Source organism: Barbus barbus (assembly GCF_936440315.1).
Source record: "Barbus barbus genome assembly, chromosome: 18".
NCBI lineage: Eukaryota > Metazoa > Chordata > Actinopteri > Cypriniformes > Cyprinidae > Barbus > Barbus barbus.
The window spans coordinates 9287901-9307370 of record NC_136746.1 but is presented as its reverse complement, the minus strand read 5'-3'; the positions used below and the strand labels follow the sequence as shown (position 1 = coordinate 9307370).

Here is a 19470-nt window from a genome sequence, read left to right as displayed (position 1 = left end):
GATACAGACTCTGGACTTCTCTCCGGAGGAGCGTCTATGTCTGGCTGAACTCACTCTGGCTCTGGACAATGAGTTGCTGGTCAGTGGGAATGGCATCCATCAGGCTGCTCTGGTCACCTACAAGAATGAGATAAACTACTTGCAGTGAGTCTCTTTCACGTATTTATTCACAAAACCTGTGACGAAATGTCCAATAATATTGTGAAGTGTTACAATTTAGAGTAACTTTTCTTTTAATATACAGTATTTTAAAATGTGTTTTATTCATGTGATGCAAAGCTGAAATTTCAGCATCATTGTTACAGTCTTCAGTGTCACACGATCCTTCAGAAATCATTCTAATATACATTCTAATATGTTCAGTTTTTTATTTTATGGAGCAGTTATATCAGTGTGCGGACATTGTTTGTTTTTTGCTTTAGTTGTCCCGCACCTGAGCCCTATTTGGGTTTGTGGCATGTGCGCACCTTTTTTGCATGTTTGACCATTTATTTGAAACCGAACTCTTTTGTAGCATTATAAATGTTATTATTAGTCACTTTTGATTAATTTACGTAATGTGTCCATGCTGAATAAAAGTATTCATTTAATTTTTTTTTTTTACTAACTATTAAATAGTATTGTAGCATATTTTTTACAATACTATTGTAAATAAATAAATAATATTAAAAATGGTTTTCAACATTGGTGGTAATAAAAATGTTTCTTGGGCAGCAGATCAACATATTAGAATCATTTCTGAAGTGTCATGTTGCACTGAAGACTGGAGTAATTATTAAATTAATTGTTTTAATATTACAATAGAAAACACATTTCAAATTGTAATATTTCACAATATTGCTTTTTGCTGTATTTTTAAACAAATAAATGTAACCTTGGTGAGCATTACAGAATTGTATCAAAAGCATATATATGTAATATAATACTATATTACCATTCCTACTAATTCCAAATTTCACATTTCAAATCATGTTGCATTGATTTGTGACATTATTTTCAGGACAATTTTACCTTTTCGTATTACTATTGTTTCTGCTTTGTTAAACACTTTAATTAAAATAACTACATCACATCATGTATTACTATTTTAATATTTTATAACTTAAAGATACATTTTATAATTTTATATCTTTAAAATCATGGGAAAAATGCCTCTTCCCCTGCATTTCTGTGCTGTTTGGTTTTTGTCTCCACCTGGAGGACATGTAATGTTACGGTGTCCAGCAGTATTCTTCATGTGTTCTTGGTCATTAAACAACTGCAAGGTGGCTTTACTTTGTTCGATTATTGCCTTTGCATGGTTAAGGAGTTACTTGTGACAAAATGTGCATCAGAATGAATGAGATTCTCATGCGGTGGTGGTTTTGTGTTCCAACTCTATAGAGTCGTGGCAGACCAGGCCTGTCAGGAAAGGGACAAAGTCAAGGCAGACCTGGAACTGGCTGACCGCCGCAACCTACAACTGGTCAGAGAGGTGGATGATCGCCATGCGACCATGGAGTCTCTCAATGAGTCGAAAATCAAGTATGGCTGCTCTCCTCTAGTCATGCAATCACATCTGATGAAGACACATGCAAGTGCACTGCAGTGTCACTGTCCATGTTGTTTCTTTGATGCAGGGGTCTGGAGCAGGATTTCCGGGATAAGCTTACGGCACTGAGGTGCGAATCAGAGTATGAAAGTGAGTTGCTTCTAGAGCAGGTAGAGAAGGAGCACAAGAGACTCCAGGAGGAGCTAGAACTGTTCAGGGCTCAGGACGTTAGCCTTCAGGAGGACATTTGTACTGCTGCTAAGGTAACCACTGACATTATTATTATTATTATCAATATTCTCCTGTTTGGTCTTTGCACTTAAAATACACTCATGTTTAAAAGATTGGGGTCAGTTTTTTGGTTTTTTTTTTTTTACTTAATTGATCAGAGAATTCTGAAAAAATATCACAGTGTCTATTAAATATTAAGCTGCAACTGTTTTCAACATTGATAACACTGAGTAGGTTTTAACTTAAATTATTGTATTTTAAAGTGCCACTTTTTTTTTGTTTGCTGGCAATAATAAATAGCCTACAGTTACACTAATAAACTGTTGCTTCATAGGTTAATTGTTTCTCAATTATTAATATTAATACAAGTAATTATTTAACATTAGTGCGGTTTATTATATTGCTGTTTCCAGACTTTTTTTTTTTTTTTAGCAGTACACCACTTGAGGCCATGTTTTACATTGATTTTACCATTGTTAATGGTTAAGGGGTTTACTGTGGTAAACTCACTGTAAAGTAAGAACAAACACACAACATTGCTTCAATAAAATGAATAATTATTGTACACTTAAATATTAACTTTAAATTTGTTAAACTTATTTTTCATAAAGATGTTTTTAAAAACAAGAATAAAAAATGTTTACAAAGAATCATATACATATTACACATGCATCCCACAATTTTGTAGTCGGAATAGTTTAATTAAACCATAACTGTATCTATGGAATGTTTGTATTGTATTACAATTTCCTTACCATGCCTCCTTCCCTTGCAATCACACTGACTTACGTTTTATGATGATCCTGCTCTTAGCTACAGAGCATGAGGTGATCTGTCATGGTTAGAGGTGTATGTTTCTTTAAGCGTGTCAGTGTGGTGTCAGGTTAAATAACTCTAGCTGTGTGTTACAGGAGAACAGTCGTTTGGAGGAGGAGGTCAGCGTCCTGAAGGAGAAGCTGTCTGAAGCTGACAGCACCATCTCTAAACTACAGAAGGATCTAGATCATCTGCTGCAGGACAAGGTGAGATGTCTATATGTTGTTAAATTGCTGTAAATCATATCCTTTATTGAACAAGAACAATAATGAAAATTGATCTATGCTTGTTTTACTGAACAGTATGGTGGCCTTGATCCAAATGGCACAGGACTGCTGAATCAAGAAGAGCACTTCTCCGAGATCTTTAAGGAGTATGAGCAGCAGTGCAGGGTATGAGCGTGCCTGTGTATGTTTGGTGGATATTTTGTGTGGAGTGAATAGTGAAGTCAGCCCTGTCATTGTGCATTGCATTTAAGTGTCCTTGTTTGGCCATTATGCTAGCTATCCTGTAATTCGTGGTGCTTTAAATGACAGCTTTAATTGTGCAACTTTTAGAGGAGTTGCACAATTGTGCCATTAGCTTTGCTCTTTTGACTTGAGCCAGTAAGTAACCGCCTATGCCAAGTAATGCTAATAAAGAACACTTTAGCAACAAGGTAGGGACTTTGCCTATGATGCTCCTTATTCAAGGTAAGACACTACTTATTTTGTACATGCACTGGTCAAATTTGAGAATTGTGGGCTAGTTGGCATTTCATTTGGGGTGGGGGGGGGGGACATTTAAAATACCCTTAAGTGTTTTGTTTTGTTTTATTGCACTATCAATTACAATACATATACTTAAAGGCAAAGACTTAATGTATTTTTCCCCCCTCATGCATTGAGTCAGAAATGTCTAACTTCACCGTTTTATTCCAATTTATATTCTGATGAATGTGACAACAAACTGAAATCAAATGTTCAGGTTTCTGTTCGTTCTGTAAATGTATGAAAATTAGTGAATATTTAATTATATAATGCCTCTTTTGCATAACACGGCATTTCAGGAAACTTGAATTACAAAAAAATGTTTTTTTTACCCTATTCATCAGGGGTGTCTTGCCTTTATATTTTTTTATATATATATATATATATATATATATATATATATAATATATATATATATATATATATATTTTTTTTTTATATATAAAAAGTATTAAATACTTTTACTTGTGTAAATGACTCTGTGTCTCCTCCCCACTAAATACAGGAGTTGCAGGACAGGAATGACGAGTTACACTCGGAGCTGGAGTTGTTGAAATCTCAGGGCTCAGGAAGGAGAGTCAGACGATCCAGGAGCAGCCTGTCTGGTCATGACTGGTCAAGCCGAAGAGCATTAACCACTGAATCAGATTCTGGTGAATTTGACACACATTTTGAATTAGAAATTAAATTATCCATCAAGTTTACCTTTCTAGATCTTACACATATTTCACGCTGTACCTACATTTATATAGCTTTATAGTAAACTGTTGAATGAATAGCTCATCCTATCTGTTTTGTTCTGCAGATGATCCAGAAATGAAGAAAGGTACATCGCCTCAGGTTAGAAAAAAGCTCCAAGTCACTGACAAGAATGGTAAGGGATTATAAAAACAAAGTGATCCTATCCCTATGGAATATCCAAACACATGTCATGGTTTGGTTTGGTGTGTCTATTCAGTTTTAGGTTCCTTGGAGAGTTTGGCTCCCCCTGTGAGCATCGAGACAGAACTGGCCATGGAGCAGATGAAAGAGAAATATGAGCGAGAGGTCCAGGACTTGAAGATCCAACTGGAGACTAAGGTACAGACATAGTATGGAAACATGAAATAGGCTTGTTACAAGTAACCTTTGCAAATTAAATTAGATTAAATTTAGATTCAAACAAGCTAAGATGTGCAAATTCTCCTAGACGTACAATATTACCAGGTACCAAATAAAACCTTGAATTCAACAGGTGAATTTCTACGAGCGCAGTATGGAGCTGATGCGGCAGAATATGGAGGTTGAGCGAAAAGACATCTCGCAGAGCTTTAAGATGGAGATCAGTGAGTTGGAGGACCTGAAGGCTCAGGCAGAGGAGCGGTCAGAGAAAATGCGTCAGGCTGTTGAGCGGTTGGAAGCAGAGCTGAGGGGTGAGACTTCAGGGGGAGCCTGGGGTCCAGAGCAAGAACGGAGAATTCAACGGGAACAGGCAGAGCTAGAGCAGAACTACGCTCGTGAGATCAGTAACATCGTGCTGCGTCTCACCTCAGAGAAAGATCAGCTAGAGGCAGAACTCAAGCTCAAGATGGACCAGGAAGTGCTGCTTGTTAGGTAAGTGTCACTCAAACAGTCTGATAAAGGATTAGGTGCAGCTCATCCATTGTAGACATTAGTCTTACATATTAGAAAAAGAAAAGAGATGCCAGTATATTATTCCCTCTCACTATAAACCTGTCAAATATGTTCAGGTCATATTTGTCTCTAAAAAAATACATTATAATAATTCTCATTTCAGTAATGCAAAAATATTTCATTTTATTTAAATATTTATTTATTCAATTTTATTTTATATATTATTTTGAGTGTAAAGGTGTTTGTACATTATAGTAGGTAGTATTTGTTGTAATGGGTGTAATTGAATATTTAATTAAAAAACAAAGTGATACATGATACAGTATGATGAATTTAATGAGAATCACCATTGAAAACAATGAGAATTTAAAGACCGCTCGTATTAAAAACATAAGAATGCATTATAGGAATGAGAATTCAGGTGAAATGTGCTGAATTGTTGTAAAAAAAAATATATATATTTAATTGTAATGTATGTTGTAAAAATAATGAAAAAATTTAAATGCATGATGGAAAAAATTGCAGTGGTCCTAAAATGATATGAAGGTTTTTATAGGCTTGGTGAGATTGACCCATTTATCCTATTTTTCAGAAAGTAAGTTGAAGCTGACTGTAAATCACACTAGGTTAAAACTGCATTGTTGAGAGAAAAAAAGCCACAAATGACACATCGTTGTATTAGTCACATTTTATTACTACATTCAGAAATAATGTAAAATACTAAAACAAAACATTTACAAACATTAAAAACAATATAAACGTGTACTCTAGTTCCCCTGACTCCACAACAAATCCTTTAAACTTAACAGTATTCAGAAAAAAAAAAGGAATGAAAAATGTAAGCATTAAACTAAATTTACGGTGGCAATCATTATAATTAACATTGATTATAAATGGTGAGACTAAACAAATTTAAAGCAAAACTGAAATTTAACATTTTAATTGAACTGTCACTTGTATATTTCAGATGATAAAAAAATGACTTGTTTTCCAGAAAATACAGTATAATTTATTTTAGATGCATTTTCAAATAAAAGTAACATGCAGTTGTGTTTAAACTATAAGTTCAACCTCTTAACCAACATGCCTGTAAAGAGAAAGTAGATTGTTCCCTTGGTATCCATGACATTTCCGTGAATTTAGACATATTAGCATGTTGCTGTGTCCCAGGGAGAAAGCAGAACAGCAGTTATTGCACATGAAGGCACAACACAGCGAGGTTCAGCGTAGCCTCCTTCACCAGCTGCACCTCGAGTGCAGCCGTCTGCAGGAGCAATCCGAGCAACATCGCAGAGAAGTTGGTACATGGGAGTCAAGAGTTCAGGAGTTGGAACAGGAGACGCGCCGGGAGCGTCTCCTCAGCACCGAGCGCTGGAGTGAAGAGCAGGCTCAGATCTGCAGCAGGGTGGCACAGGAAAGGAAGAAACTAGAGGAGGAACACCAGGAGGAGGTCAGGAAGCTAGGAGAACACATCCAGTTCATGGAAGCTCAGATTGAGCTCGCATCCAGAGCTGAGGAGGAGCTGCTCGTACTACAAAAACCGCTAGAAGATAAGCTGGAAGAGATGTGTGTTCAGCTGGAAGACAACACAGTTTCCATGAAAGCTCAAGATGCCCTCATTCAGCATTTGACTACAGAACTCCATGCCAAAGAGAAAGAAATGGAAATCAGAAATGAGAAAGAACAGAAGGTTTGCAATAAGCTCTCTCAGCTAGAGCAAAAGCTTAAAACTGAGCGAGAAAGGAAGCAAGAGCTTCTGAAGCAAAAGGAGCTACTACAGAAAGAAACAGACAGAAGTATTCAAGATCTAAAAGAGAAACTTGTAAAAGAAAAAGAGAAAGAACAGGAGCTTCTTGACAGAGTTTCTCAATTGACTAAAGAGCTGGAGAGCTGGAAGACCAAATCTGATACCTGGCAGAAGGAGATCAAAATGATGCATGGAAGCAGTAGTCATCTGTCTACTGCGTTTGGTGAGCAGCAAATGCAGCTGAGAGAACAAGAGAAAGAACTTGTGGAGCTTCAAGAAAACTTGGCCAAAACGCAAGAGGCACTGAAAACCAGAGATGATGATTTTACAAGACAGGCTTCTGAGCTAAATGCTGTGGAGATGGAGCGGGATCGACTCCTAGAAGAGCTCAGGGGTCAATGCGAGATTCTCAAACGGCTACAAACACAGGTCAACAGTCTCTCTGAGGAGTGGGATCAAACGCATGTGATGGAACAAAAACTTCAAGGCTCTCTTTGTGTGGAGCAGGTTAAAGTTGAACAACTCCAAGCCCGTCTGAACTCAGAGCAAGAAGAGACGAGACATCTTGAACAAGAGAACTCTAGCTACCGGCAACTTGTTGACCAGCTTTCATCTCAGATTGTCGAAATGGAGGCTGAGTCTACTAAACTCAAAGGGAACGCAGATAAACTTGTACTGGAACTGCGAAACAAAGACAATCAAATGCTGGTACTCAATCATCAGCTTGAAGCCAAAGCCAAAGAGATGGACTTGCTCTGGAACGAGGTTCAGCTGAAGATGAACCTGTTTAAGAACGTCACTCATCTCTCTGGTCAGGTTCAACTTTTGACCAGCCAGTTGGAGGACAAGGAGCAAGAGCTGTGCTCTCTGAGGGAGGACACCGATAATACTGCCAACCAACTACAGCAATCGCTGATGGACTCTCAAACAGAGCTTCAGCAGATGGAGGAGGCCTTTGAAAGCGAGAAGAGCCATATGAAAGAACAGCTTCTGGAAATGGAGGGACTTTTCATGGCTTTAGAACAAGAGATGGCCAATCCCCACAGGTTTGTGGTTCTCCAGCTGGTAGATGACCGTTGAAACAGAACCAAGACTAACCATTGCTGCATTGATCCAATTGCCGTTTCTGCCGTATGGATGCCAAGAGTTGACTGTCCACTACTTTCATGTTTGTCCAAGAATGTTTCACACCATGAGATTTCATTAACCGTAGACATGCGCTTTGATTGTTCAGGCCTCATGCTGCATCTCACTAACTGAATAATGTTGATGTCACTGACATGCATGCAATCTCACTATTAATAAGTTACTGTATGTATTCTGATTGAAAGTGTGTCTTTGCATCCTTTTAATTGACTTAATAGCATTACATTTTCGTGTTTGCCGCCTTAACTTTCTTTTGTTTTTGAAAATCTAGCTCCAAAATAATAGTAATCGTTCTTGAAATGGTATTGTTTTCTGTACTAAGCTACCTAAAAGTGCGGAGGCGGGTAAGATTGTTATGGAGAGCTGATCTCTATATTTTGGTTTCCAATTCTAGGGCTCAACTTGATGAGGTCACCTCTGAAAACAGTGCACTGAAAGACAGGCTTGCTGTCCTACAGCAGAATGTCAAGTCGCTGGAGGAGGAACTCAACAAAAAGAGGTAAAGAAATCATTGATTGTCAACTATCCACTCTTTATTTTGCCATCTTATTTAGCAAAAACAAATTTTGCTTCATTATATTTAGGAGGAAACTTGAGGAAATGGAAAGAGAATATATGAAAAACAGAAAAGAAGAGAAGCTACAGGAAGAGGCAAGTTCTTGAAATATATTGATAGCATGGATCTTAAATTCAGCCCCTATTCTTAATATTAATTTCTGGTCCTATTCTAAAATACAACCTGATTTCTGGAAATGTTGGGATGTTTTTTAAAAATTTGAATAAAATGAAAACTAAAAGACTTTCAAATCACGAGCCAATATTTTATTCACAATAGAACATGGTGAACATAACAAATGTTTAAACTGAGAAAGTTTACAGTTTTACAAATTTTGCTAATTTTTAAAAGATTCAGCTGAGAGAACATCTAGCAACTAATTAAGTTAACTGACTTCAGGTCTGTAACATGATTAGCTATAAAAGGGATGTCTTGGAGAGGCAGATTCTCTCAGAAATAAAGATGTGTAGAGGCTTTCCAATCTGTGAAAGAGTGCGTAAAAAGATTGTGGAATACTTTAAAAACAATGTTCCTCAACATCAAATTGCAAAGGTTTTTCAAATCTCATAATCTACAGTGCATAACATCATCAAAAGATTCAGAGAAACTGGAGAAATCTCTGTGCGTAAGGGACAAGGCCGAAGACATTTGTTGGATGCCCGTGGTCTTCGGGCCCTCAGACGGCACTGCATCACTCATCGGCATAATTCTGTCACTGACATTACTTAAATGGGCCCAGGAATACTTCCAGAAACCACTGTCAGTAAACACAATCCACCGTGCCATCTGCAGATGCCAACTAAAGCTCTATCGTGCAAAAAGGAAGCCATATGTGAACATGGTCCAGAAGCGCCTTAATTTCTTGTGGGCCAAGGCTCATTTAAAATGGACTGTTTCAAAGTGGAAAAGTGTTCTATGGTCAGAATTTTACAATCTTGTTGGAAATCACGGACACGGTGTCCTCCGGGCTAAAGAGGAGGGAGACCTTCCAGCGTGTTATCAGCATTCAGTTCAAAAGCCAGCATCTCTGATGGCAGGTGGTATGGGTAGCTTGCATGTTTTGGAAGGCACTATGAAAGGTATATAAAGGTTTTAGAGCAACATATGCTCCCCTCCAGACGACGTCTATTTCAGGGAAGGCCTTGTGTATTTCAGCAGGACAATGCAAAACCACATAATGCAGCTATTACAACAGCATGCCTTCGTAGTAGAAGAGTCCGGATGCTGAATTGGCCTGCCTGCAGTCCAGATCTTTCACCTATAGAGAACATTTGGTGCATCATTAAACGAAAAATACGTCAAAGATGACCACAGCAGCTGGAAACCTATATCAGGCAAGAATGGGACCAAATTCCAACACCAAAACTCCAGAAACTCATAACCTCGATGCCCAGATGTCTTCAAACTGTTTTGAAAAGAAGAGATGCTACACCATGGTAAACATGCCCCTGTCCCAACTATTTTGAGACCTGTAGCAGGCATCAAATTTGAAATTAGCTCATTTTGTGCATAAAATTGTCAAATGTATCCGTTTAAGCATTTGTTATGTTATCTATGTTCTATTGTGAATAAAATATTGGCTCATTTGACTTGAAATTCTTTTAGTTTTCATTTTATTCAAATTTAGAAAACGTCCCAACATTTCTGGAATTCGGGTTGTATTCAGTAGAGTGCACATTATTCCAAAGAAAAGTTTTTGTTCCAATTCATTTTTTTTTTTTTGTTGTTCTCTTGTTAAATATCCCATTATGTCACATTATGAAAACAAAATGGTTGCAAACGATTAGTTGTTGCTCCTAAGAATTGTTTTATTTCTTCAACATAGAATTCCAAATTTCGAGAGGAGGTGCTTGACTTCAGTGCAAGAAACCTGCAGCTTAGCAATGAGAATGCTGAACTGAGTTCCCGGCTGTCTACTGATCAGAGAGCAGTGCAGATGCTGACTGACAGGCTTGCACAGGTGTGTCAGGAGAACGATGAGGCAGCTGCATCCTACAAACAGCTGCAGGAAACCCTTCAACAGCAGAAGAGCGACACACTAAAGCTGCAGGAACAGTGGCAGAAAGAGAAGGAACTTCTAGAGAGGGAGCTTAAAACCACCAAGGAGACAGTATGGATTTCTTTTGTAGGATATTTTAGCACATTATTTCAAAGTTGGCAGGAATCGCTAAAACTGCTGTTTTCTTCAGCTCCAGCATTTGACGGCGGTTGAGTCTGCATTGAATAGTCAAACTCTGAAAAACCAAGCACTAGAGCAAGATAAGGAGCGTTTGCTGAAAGAAACGGCAGACAGAGACCAGAGGGTGAGATGTTGAGGCTTTTTCTCAGAGTATATTTCCAACATGTTTATGCTGAAACATGCTTTGTGTTTGTTGCAGCTGATAAATCTTCAGGAATCTCTTCGCAAAACAGAAGCCCAGATAGAGCAGCTCAACTCCCAGATCTTGACTATGTGGGAAGAAAAAGATGTTCACGTCCAGGAGTCAGCCACACATCAGAAGATGCTGCAGCAGTCTCAGGAAAAGGTCAACAAAGATATTTATGGATCTTTATACGTACTTGCAGTCATTCGGTAATAATAAAAAATAACTTGTAAGTTTTGTTGTAAAACACAAGGTCCAGGAGCTTGAGGAGAGCATACGTAACTTGCAGTTACATCAGACCCAGAGGCTTCAGGAGGAGACTGCAGTCAGTGTCCTGCAGAAGGAGTGCAAGAGTTTACGACTACAGAATGAGGAATTTCATAATAAGGTCAGGAACAACAAATTGCTTTTGCAGTGGATTTTTCCCAATATGCAATTATAAGCAATTGTGCATAGCTGCTCCGTTTTATTTCTGGTGAACTATTTGGAATGCATTTACATTTATGCATGAGACTTTTATCCAAAATTACTTTAAGTGCATTCAATGTATAGATCAGTTCATGCATTCACAGGGAATCGAACCCATGACCTTGCAGTTGATAGCGCCATTCTTTTAGTTGCAGGAATGTTCTTCTGTATTCACTACAGGGAATTTCAGTGTATTTGAAGTCTCATATACTCACCAAGCATGCATTTATTTAATTATGAATACAGTAAAAAAAAAAAAGTAATATTGTGAAATATTAATTTAAAATTAATATTTGAATACATTTTAAAATGTTACTTTTACCTGTGATGCAAAGCTGAATATTCAGCATCATTACTCCAGTCTTCAGTGTCACATGATCCTTCAAAAATCTTTCTGATATGCTGGATTATATTTCTAGGTGGCTCAGCTGCAGACTCAGGAGCTGGAACTTCAGAGACTGACACATGAGTGCCTCACTTTGAGGAACAAACAGGCAGAGCTGGAGACCGCAAAACATGAGGCAGACGAACAGGTTTGGCGATCATTTACTCTGTTTGAGAATTCCTTATGAATGTTTCTGCTCTCACTTTTATGTGTTTGATGTTGTGATTTAGGCATTAAGGGCAGATAGCGCTCTGTTGCTGGTCCAGGCCCAGCATGCACGTGAGGTGCAGGAACTAAGGGATCAGGTGGGTTCTGGAACCCGGGAGCACTTGGCTCATCTGCAAACTCAACTGGTAGAGCGACAGCGCAGGACGCAGGATTTAGAGGATCTGCTTCGCTCTCAGGCCAAACAGGCCAGTGTTCAGATGGGACTTCAGCAGGTACATCAGCATCACATTCAAAATCTTAAGGCAGTCAAACAGGGAGTGAACATGCGAGTGCTTATTATACATATTTGCATTGAATCATTTACATTTTTTTTTCACCCTTGATCTCATATTTCAAGTATATATTTTTATTAATAAACTATTCAATCAAACAACAGGAGCAATACGAGAAATTGATGGCAAGTATGCAGGAGCGTATGGATGAGGTTGAGGCCAAGCTGAAAAACACCCGTCTCATGCTGCAGGAGAAGGTCAACCAGCTAAAAGAACAGGTAACTAGAAACTATCGGCATTAAAACCATGTTTAGAAAATATGGATATTTTCTAAACTAAAAACTATCTTGCTAAATACTGCATAATGTTTACAATTTTTTTTTTTTTTTTCTAGTTTTTAGTATGTGAAACATTAGTTGGCATGCAATATGTAAAATATTGCAATAAGTAAACATTTCACACGACATAAACCCACATACTGTATATCATCTAAATATACAGTGGGTACAGAAAGTATTCAGACCCCCTTAAATTTTTCACTCTGTTATATTGCAGCCATTTGCTAAAATCATTTAAGTTCATTTTTGTCCTCATTAATGTACACACAGCACCCCATATTGACAGAAAAACAGAATTGTTGACATTTTTGCAGATTTAGTAAAAAAGAAAAACTGAAATATCACATGGTCCTAAGTATTCAGACCCTTTGCTGTGACACTCATATATTTAACTCAGGTGCTGTCCATTTCTTCGGATCATCCTTGAGATGGTTCTACACCTTCATTTGAGTCCAGTTGTGTTTGATTATACTGACTGGACTTGATTAGGAAAGCCACAAACCTGTCTATATAAGACCTTACAGCTCACAGTGCATGTCAGAGCAAATGAGAATCTTGAGGTCAAAGGAACTGCCTGAAGAGCTCAGAGACAGAATTGTGGCAAGGCACAGATCTGGCCAAGGTTACAAAAAAATTTCTGCTGCACTTAAGGTTCCTAAGAGTACAGTGGCATCCATAATCCTTAAATGGATGACATTTGGGACGACCAGAACCCTTCTTAGAGCTGGCCGTCCGGCCAAACTGAGCTATCGGGGGAGAAGCCTTGGTGAGAGAGGTAAAGAAGAACCCAAAGATCACTGTGGCTGAGCTCCAGAGATGCAGTCGGGAGATGGGAGAAAGTTGTAGAAAGTCAACCATCACTGCAGCCCTCTACCAGTCGGGGCTTTATGGCAGAGTGGCCCGACGGAAGCCTCTCCTCAGTGCAAGACACATGAAAGCCCGCATGGAGTTTGCTAAAAAACACCTGAAGATTCTCTGGTCTGATGAGACCAAGATAGAACTTCTTGGCCTTAATTCTAAGCGGTATGTGTGGAGAAAACAAGGCACTGCTCATCACCTGTCCAATACAGTCCCAATAGTGAAGCATGGTGGTGGCAGCATCATGCTGTGGGGCTGTTTTTCAGCTGCAGGGACAGGACGACTGGTTGCAATCGAGGGAAAGATGAATACGGCCAAGTTGAGGGATATCCTGGACGAAAACCTTCTCCAGAGTGCTCAGGACCTCAGACTAGGCCGAAGGTTTACCTTCCAACAAGACAATGACCCCAAGCACACAGCTAAAATAACGAAGGAGTGACTTCACAACAACTCCGTGACTGTTCTTGAATGGCCCAGCCAGAGCCCTGACTTAAACTTAATTGAGCATCTCCGGAGAGACCTAAAAATGGCTGTCCACCAACGTTTACCATCCAACCTGACAGAACTGGAGATGATCTGCAAGGAGGAAAGGCAGAGGATCCCCAAATCAAGGTGTGAAAAACTTGTTGCATCTTTCCCAAAAAGACTCATGGCTGTATTAGATCAAAAGGGTGCTTCTACTAAATACTGAGCAAAGGGTCTGAATACTTAGGACCATGTGATATTTCAGTTTTTCTTTTTTACTAAATCTGCAAAAATTTCAACAATTCTGTTTTTCTGTCAATATGGGGTGCTGTGTGTACATTGAGGAAAAAAAATTAACTTAAATGATTTTAGCAAATGGCTGCAATATAACAAAGAGTGAACAATTTAAGGGGGTCTGAATACTTTCCGTACCCACTGTATATGGTTAAAGAATAGTTTACCCAAAAATAAAAATTTGTTGAACAGTTATTCACCCTCAGGCCATCCAAAATGTAGATAATTATGTTTCTACATCAGAACAGATTTGGAGAAAAGTAGCATTGCATCACTTTCTCATCAATGGATCCTCTGGAGTGAATGGGTGCCGTCAGAATGAGAGTCCAAAGAAGCTGATAAAATCACAATAATCCACAAGTAATCCATACGACTCCTGTCCATTAATTAACAGATAGTGAAGTGAAAAGCTGTGTATTTGTAAGAAACAAATCCATCAAGGTACTTAAAATTTCAACAATTTTCCCTCCAGTGAAAAAGTCCATCCCCTGTTGTCCTCTCACATCAAAATCCACTGCCATAATAAATGTTATTAATTTTCTTTTCTTGTAAATGGTGTTTAATCTGTGCATATTTCTCTACTGATTGAAACAAAACTTTCTTCACTGGAAAATGCAATATTATGTCTTGACAACTTGTATTTTAGTCGCAAGTTAAAAATGTCTTGATGGATTTGTTTCTTACAAACATGCCGCTTTTCACTTCACAAGACATTAACAGATGGACTGGAGTTTTGTGGATTACTTGTGGATTATTGTGATGTTTTTATCAGCTGTTTGGACTCATTCTGACGGCACCCATTCATTGCAGAGGATCCATTGATGAGCAAGTGATATAAAGCTATATTTCTCCAAATCTGTTCTGATGAACAAACTCATCTACATTTTGAATAGCCTGGGAGTGAGGAAATTGTAGAACAAATGAGGCAAAGCAAACGCACACCTGATGAGGTGCAAGTTGAAGGACAAAAATGTGAATCAGTTAAGAGGAGAACAACTGCACACTCACTTAAGCATGTTTATTAACCAACTTTGTCTAGTAGCATTTTTCATACCTTGAAAAAGGCTACTAGCCGAAACGTTGGTTAATAAACATGCTTAAGTGAGTGTGCAGTTGTTCTCTTAAGTAAGGAAATTGTAAACACCGCTATTTTTAGGTGAACTATCTTTTTAATTTGAATGTTTAATTGAATATAAATGTGAACTTTTGGCAGCCCTGTAACTAATGAAAGTACACACCGGAAATAAGTCAAACACTTGACATTGTGGGATACAGTGCATTTACTGAAGTGAGGTGACATACTGCCAAGTACTCGGAATTCGTGCTCTGCATTTAACCCATCCAACGTGCACACACACAGCAGTGAACACACACACACACACCGTGAACACACACCCGGAGCAGTGGGCAGCCATTTATGCTGCGGCGCCCGGGGAGCAGTTGGGGGTTCGGTGCCTTGCTCAAGGGCACCTCAGTCGTGGTATTGAGGGTGGAGAGAGCGCTGGACATTCACTCCCCCCACCTACAATCACTGCCGACCCGAGACTCGAACCCGCAACCTTTGGATTACGAGTCCGACTCTCTAACCATTAGGCCACGACTTCCCCATTTATGCACAGTTTGGTTAAATGTAGGTGAACTGAGCATGTCATCCATACTGCAATATACATACTAAGAACTTCAGAAATGGTAAGAGTTTAGTATGCTGAAGATATTTTATATGGTGACAATTTAAATTTTTCACCCCATAGCTGACCAAAAATGCCAAGTCGGATCTGCTGCTGAAGGACCTGTATGTGGAAAACTCTCAGCTCATGAAGGCTCTTCAGGTGACAGAGCAGAGGCAGAAGAGTGCAGAGAAGAAATCTTTTCTTTTGGAGGAGAAAGTGATCGCACTTAATAAACTGCTTCGTAAAATTGCCCCAGCATCCCTCACAGCTTAGACTTGTTTCACTCCATTATCAGCCTTTATTTGTTGTACTGGACTGTCAAGTTCCACCCGCTAGTGCACTTTGGTCTTTTGGTGCAAAACGTGTCCTAGTGTTAAAATGAAAGCACAGATAATACAAAGTCTTAGTTACTGTAACAGCATATTGTATTAAATCACACTGTTTTCAAGAGTGTAAAGAGAAAGAAGGGTTAAGTTCAATGGTCTCTTCAGAGGCAAACGAATACCAATGAACAAGGCTTTTGTAGTACGAGATTTGATCATTCGATGAGGACAGAGCATTACACATTCCTTCAATTGTTCACTGTGATGTAGGGTACAAACCGCAGGCGTTCTTGTAAATCTGCTGACTTCAATATTTGCTAGTAAAAAAAAAAAAGACTTTCTTTTTACTGCAGTTTTAATGCCCATTGTGGTGCAATAACCAAAAGCACAGTATTCACACAATGTACAGTTTTGATACAAATACTCTCTTGTAATTGCACAATTGTCAATCATGATACACTAATGTCCACTTTGATATAAGTTATTGTAAGTGTTGCAGATGTCTCTTATGATGTACACCTCGTTTAAAAGAGCTGGCTAACTGTTGGGAGATGAAAGTGTGACACAGCTGTTGTAAATGCATCATGTACCACTGTAAAGAATGTGACCAAGTAAAGTTTTACCTGTGTACATGTGTAGCTTTCGGATTAGATAATTCACTCTGATTTAAAGTTGTAATATCTAAATGAACACGAAGGAAAGTATCCACAATACAGCTGCTTGTTGTTAGGAGATGACATGCTCTAATACACCCTGCCGAATAAGCTGCTCACATTTCCATCTGGGTAAAAAGTGCTGTGCAGAAAGAAAGGGTGAAATGTGTTAATCAATATATCTAGACAGATATATATAGAGAGAGAGAGCAGTTCTTGTAAGCAGATTTAAACTAGCTCTTATGAATATAATTACCTGGCTATTTTTCTTCAACAGAATGACCGTGCCATCATCTATTTCAAATTCTCCATGGTCTTTAAGACAGCGCACCTGAATGGGAAATAAATGATCAGTGCTGACAATACATATCTATGTTTTTCATATTACAGCAATGAGAATTCAATAGTAGGTAAAAAGGAACAATTCTTCAAGTTCAAAAAATTGCCTTTATTTTCTACATTTTTAAAAATAATTTTGTGGTGAAATACGAGCCAGAGTGTTTGTGACATTCAGCTAAATGTATTTTATGATTCTAACTGACCGACAAGAGCAAGTGCATTAAAATGCACTGACCCATTTCTTTCAAATTCCTATTATTTGCAGAGAGCCTATATTTCTGTGACCACTCATACAAGGTTATATTATAGTTAAAACCATAATAAAAACATATGTCACTTGAAATAAAATAAACATCAATTTAAATCAATTTCCAAGGCAACATTTCTTGACGTACTTAACTAAAATTAATTTTAGAAAGACATTTAATGTAATATTAATATAATAAAACACAAAAATTACAGAACATTTTAAATTAAAGTGGAAAATATAAAAATAAAATGTACTTTAAAAAATTATCCCATTTCTACTAAAATAACACTGCACTCACCTCGATGTATAAACTCTTAGGGGGCTTCATATCCTGTGTTATGTCCAAACCTTCCTCTCCCCCTATTGACCTCATATAGGTTGCCAAAGACTTTTTGTACTGATTGAACCACTCCATCTGATTTATAAGCAATTAAATTACACGTCAGTCACAGACCAGACAGAGACATGTGACATACACTGCATTAACACTACACAGGAGAAAAGCAGGCCCACCTCTTCAGCACACATATGAAACCGAATGGTTGTGGGCAGTACACTGCCATACTCCCATCTGAGAGCACGGATCCGCAGGAGGCGATCATACCTGTGGAGAGAAAGAGAGATGGGTTTGATCACACCTGTCAAGAGTGCACTTGATGACGGATAACAGAAGGACCCAGAGAACCACACACAGGTAAGCGGCGATGCAGCGCTGGTTTCTCAGCAGGCAGCTGTGCCGGAACTTGATGGTTGGTATCAGCTCGCTCTTTCCCTCTGTCTTTGCCTCATTCCTGCAAATACAAAACATAACAGTTTTATAATGACTATAATGGCTTTATAAGCTAAATCACAGCATGCCATTATAGTGGTGTCAAACGATTAATCGCATCCTAAATAAAAGTTTTTGTTTACATAATATATGAGCATGTACTGTGTATATTTATTATGTATATATAAATACAAACACATGCATGTATATATTTAAAAAATATATGTTTATATATTAAATATATTTATATATACATGTAAATATATATACATAATAAATAAACACATACATATACTATGTAAACAAAAACTTATTTTGGATGCGATTGATCGCGATTAATCATTTGACAGCACTAGTTTATTAATATTAATTATTTTTTATTAGCTTTCATTAATTTTTATTTCCACAATTTTCTTTTAAATTTAAATTTTATTTAGTTGCAGTAATTTTAGTACTAGCAAAGAGAACATTTTTTAATTTCCACTTAAATCTATATCTAATATTTATTTTATTCCAACGTTATTTCAATTATAGAAAACAATTTCTAATGGTTTTAGTGGTCAATAACAACACTGCACATGCAGACAAGTCTCAGTAACTTACACATCACTCTGATTCTGCTCGTAAAGAGCCTTCATTTCCTCCAGGACTTGGCGAATACCGTCTTCCTGCGGAAAAACCAAGACAAGGTACGACTTGAGTTTGTTATTGACAATTATTGCTAGCTGCTGAAGCTATACTATACACTATAGCGCTGTACTTACATTAAAGGCGGGCAGCTGACCGTCGCCCATCCTATGAAGTTCTTTAATAATCTCGACAGCTTTCTCGCAAAACATTATAAATTTGTTTGTAACTGAAATATATCGATATATTTTGGGATAACGTCTTAGCTAGCTAAATTTCCAATGTACTCGCTCAGACAGTTTTCGCGGGAAATTTTTTGTTGTGATCACGTGAGCGTCAAAAAGGACATTTTGACTCATTTCCGGGAATCGGTTCTTTTGAACAGTTCATTTGTCAAAGAACCGGTTCAGTGATTATTTTCCTTTTCAACGCGTAGCATCTTACAAAAAAACGATTCACATAATTACTCGACCAGTGTCGTTAATGAAAACACGACATCTAAATATGCATAACTGTGTTTATAAATATGCACAGCAGAAATCGGACCCTGAAAGCACAGCCATTCTCTGAATACTGCTTGTGACCTAATCCCAGTCAATACCCTAAAAAAGAAATATTAGTTTATGTTAAATATTTTAAGGTACTATTTTGGAGGGCTGTCTGATATTTTGTACAGATTCTTGTTATAATTTAGTAACAATTAAATGTGAGTAATCAAATGCATGCTGCCATCTAGTGGTGAAAAACTGAAGACTTTGGTGGCAACAAACATTGGCAGTAAAGGGCTAACTATGCCTTGTAGGTCCCCAATATAAAATAACATCCTTAATGGGAACTA

The 19470-nt window shown here is 37.9% G+C and overlaps 2 protein-coding genes across 4 annotated transcripts in view; one reads left to right on the top strand and one right to left on the bottom strand.

Annotated features, from left to right (window-relative positions):
• The window catches only part of LOC306884285 (ninein-like protein), a 47055-nt gene extending 30047 nt beyond the window's left edge, over positions 1-17008 (top strand). For 2 of the 3 annotated variants that reach the window (XM_079440025.1, XM_079440026.1), the window contains exons 9-27: positions 8-144; positions 1384-1524; positions 1620-1794; positions 2674-2784; positions 2881-2970; positions 3833-3980; positions 4133-4201; positions 4286-4407; positions 4562-4920; positions 8229-8333; positions 8419-8485; positions 10216-10500; positions 10580-10693; positions 10769-10915; positions 11007-11141; positions 11641-11754; positions 11837-12046; positions 12211-12324; positions 15753-17008. In XM_079440025.1, the coding sequence (XP_079296151.1) occupies positions 8-144; positions 1384-1524; positions 1620-1794; positions 2674-2784; positions 2881-2970; positions 3833-3980; positions 4133-4201; positions 4286-4407; positions 4562-4920; positions 8229-8333; positions 8419-8485; positions 10216-10500; positions 10580-10693; positions 10769-10915; positions 11007-11141; positions 11641-11754; positions 11837-12046; positions 12211-12324; positions 15753-15944 (2835 nt within the window). In that variant the 3' untranslated portion in view covers positions 15945-17008. Of the gene's footprint in view, positions 1-7; positions 145-1383; positions 1525-1619; positions 1795-2673; positions 2785-2880; positions 2971-3832; positions 3981-4132; positions 4202-4285; positions 4408-4561; positions 4921-6111; positions 7735-8228; positions 8334-8418; positions 8486-10215; positions 10501-10579; positions 10694-10768; positions 10916-11006; positions 11142-11640; positions 11755-11836; positions 12047-12210; positions 12325-15752 lie in introns of all 3 variants that reach the window. The other variant, XM_079440024.1, reaches the window with a different exon arrangement.
• On the bottom strand, positions 16341-18959 carry LOC306884757 (DNA replication complex GINS protein PSF1-like). The gene is made up of 7 exons (XM_079440941.1): positions 18770-18959; positions 18609-18673; positions 17929-18027; positions 17750-17840; positions 17535-17651; positions 16904-16978; positions 16341-16789 (listed from the first exon to the last, which is right to left on the bottom strand). The coding sequence occupies exons 1-7, from the start codon at positions 18842-18844 to the stop codon at positions 16721-16723; spliced, it is 591 nt and encodes a 196-aa protein (XP_079297067.1). The 5' UTR covers positions 18845-18959; the 3' UTR covers positions 16341-16720.
• Between the last annotated feature and the right edge of the window lie 511 nt (positions 18960-19470).

Coding starts and splice junctions, on each gene's coding strand:
- LOC306884757 (XM_079440941.1), bottom strand. CDS start 18,844: ATGTTTTGCGAGAAAGCTGTCGAGATTATTAAAGAACTTCATAGGATG. Junction 18,028..18,608: donor GAGCAGAATCAGAGTGATGT/GTAAGTTACTGA, acceptor TTGTATTTGCAG/GAATGAGGCAAAGACAGAGG. Junction 17,841..17,928: donor CGCTGCATCGCCGCTTACCT/GTGTGTGGTTCT, acceptor TTCTCTCCACAG/GTATGATCGCCTCCTGCGGA.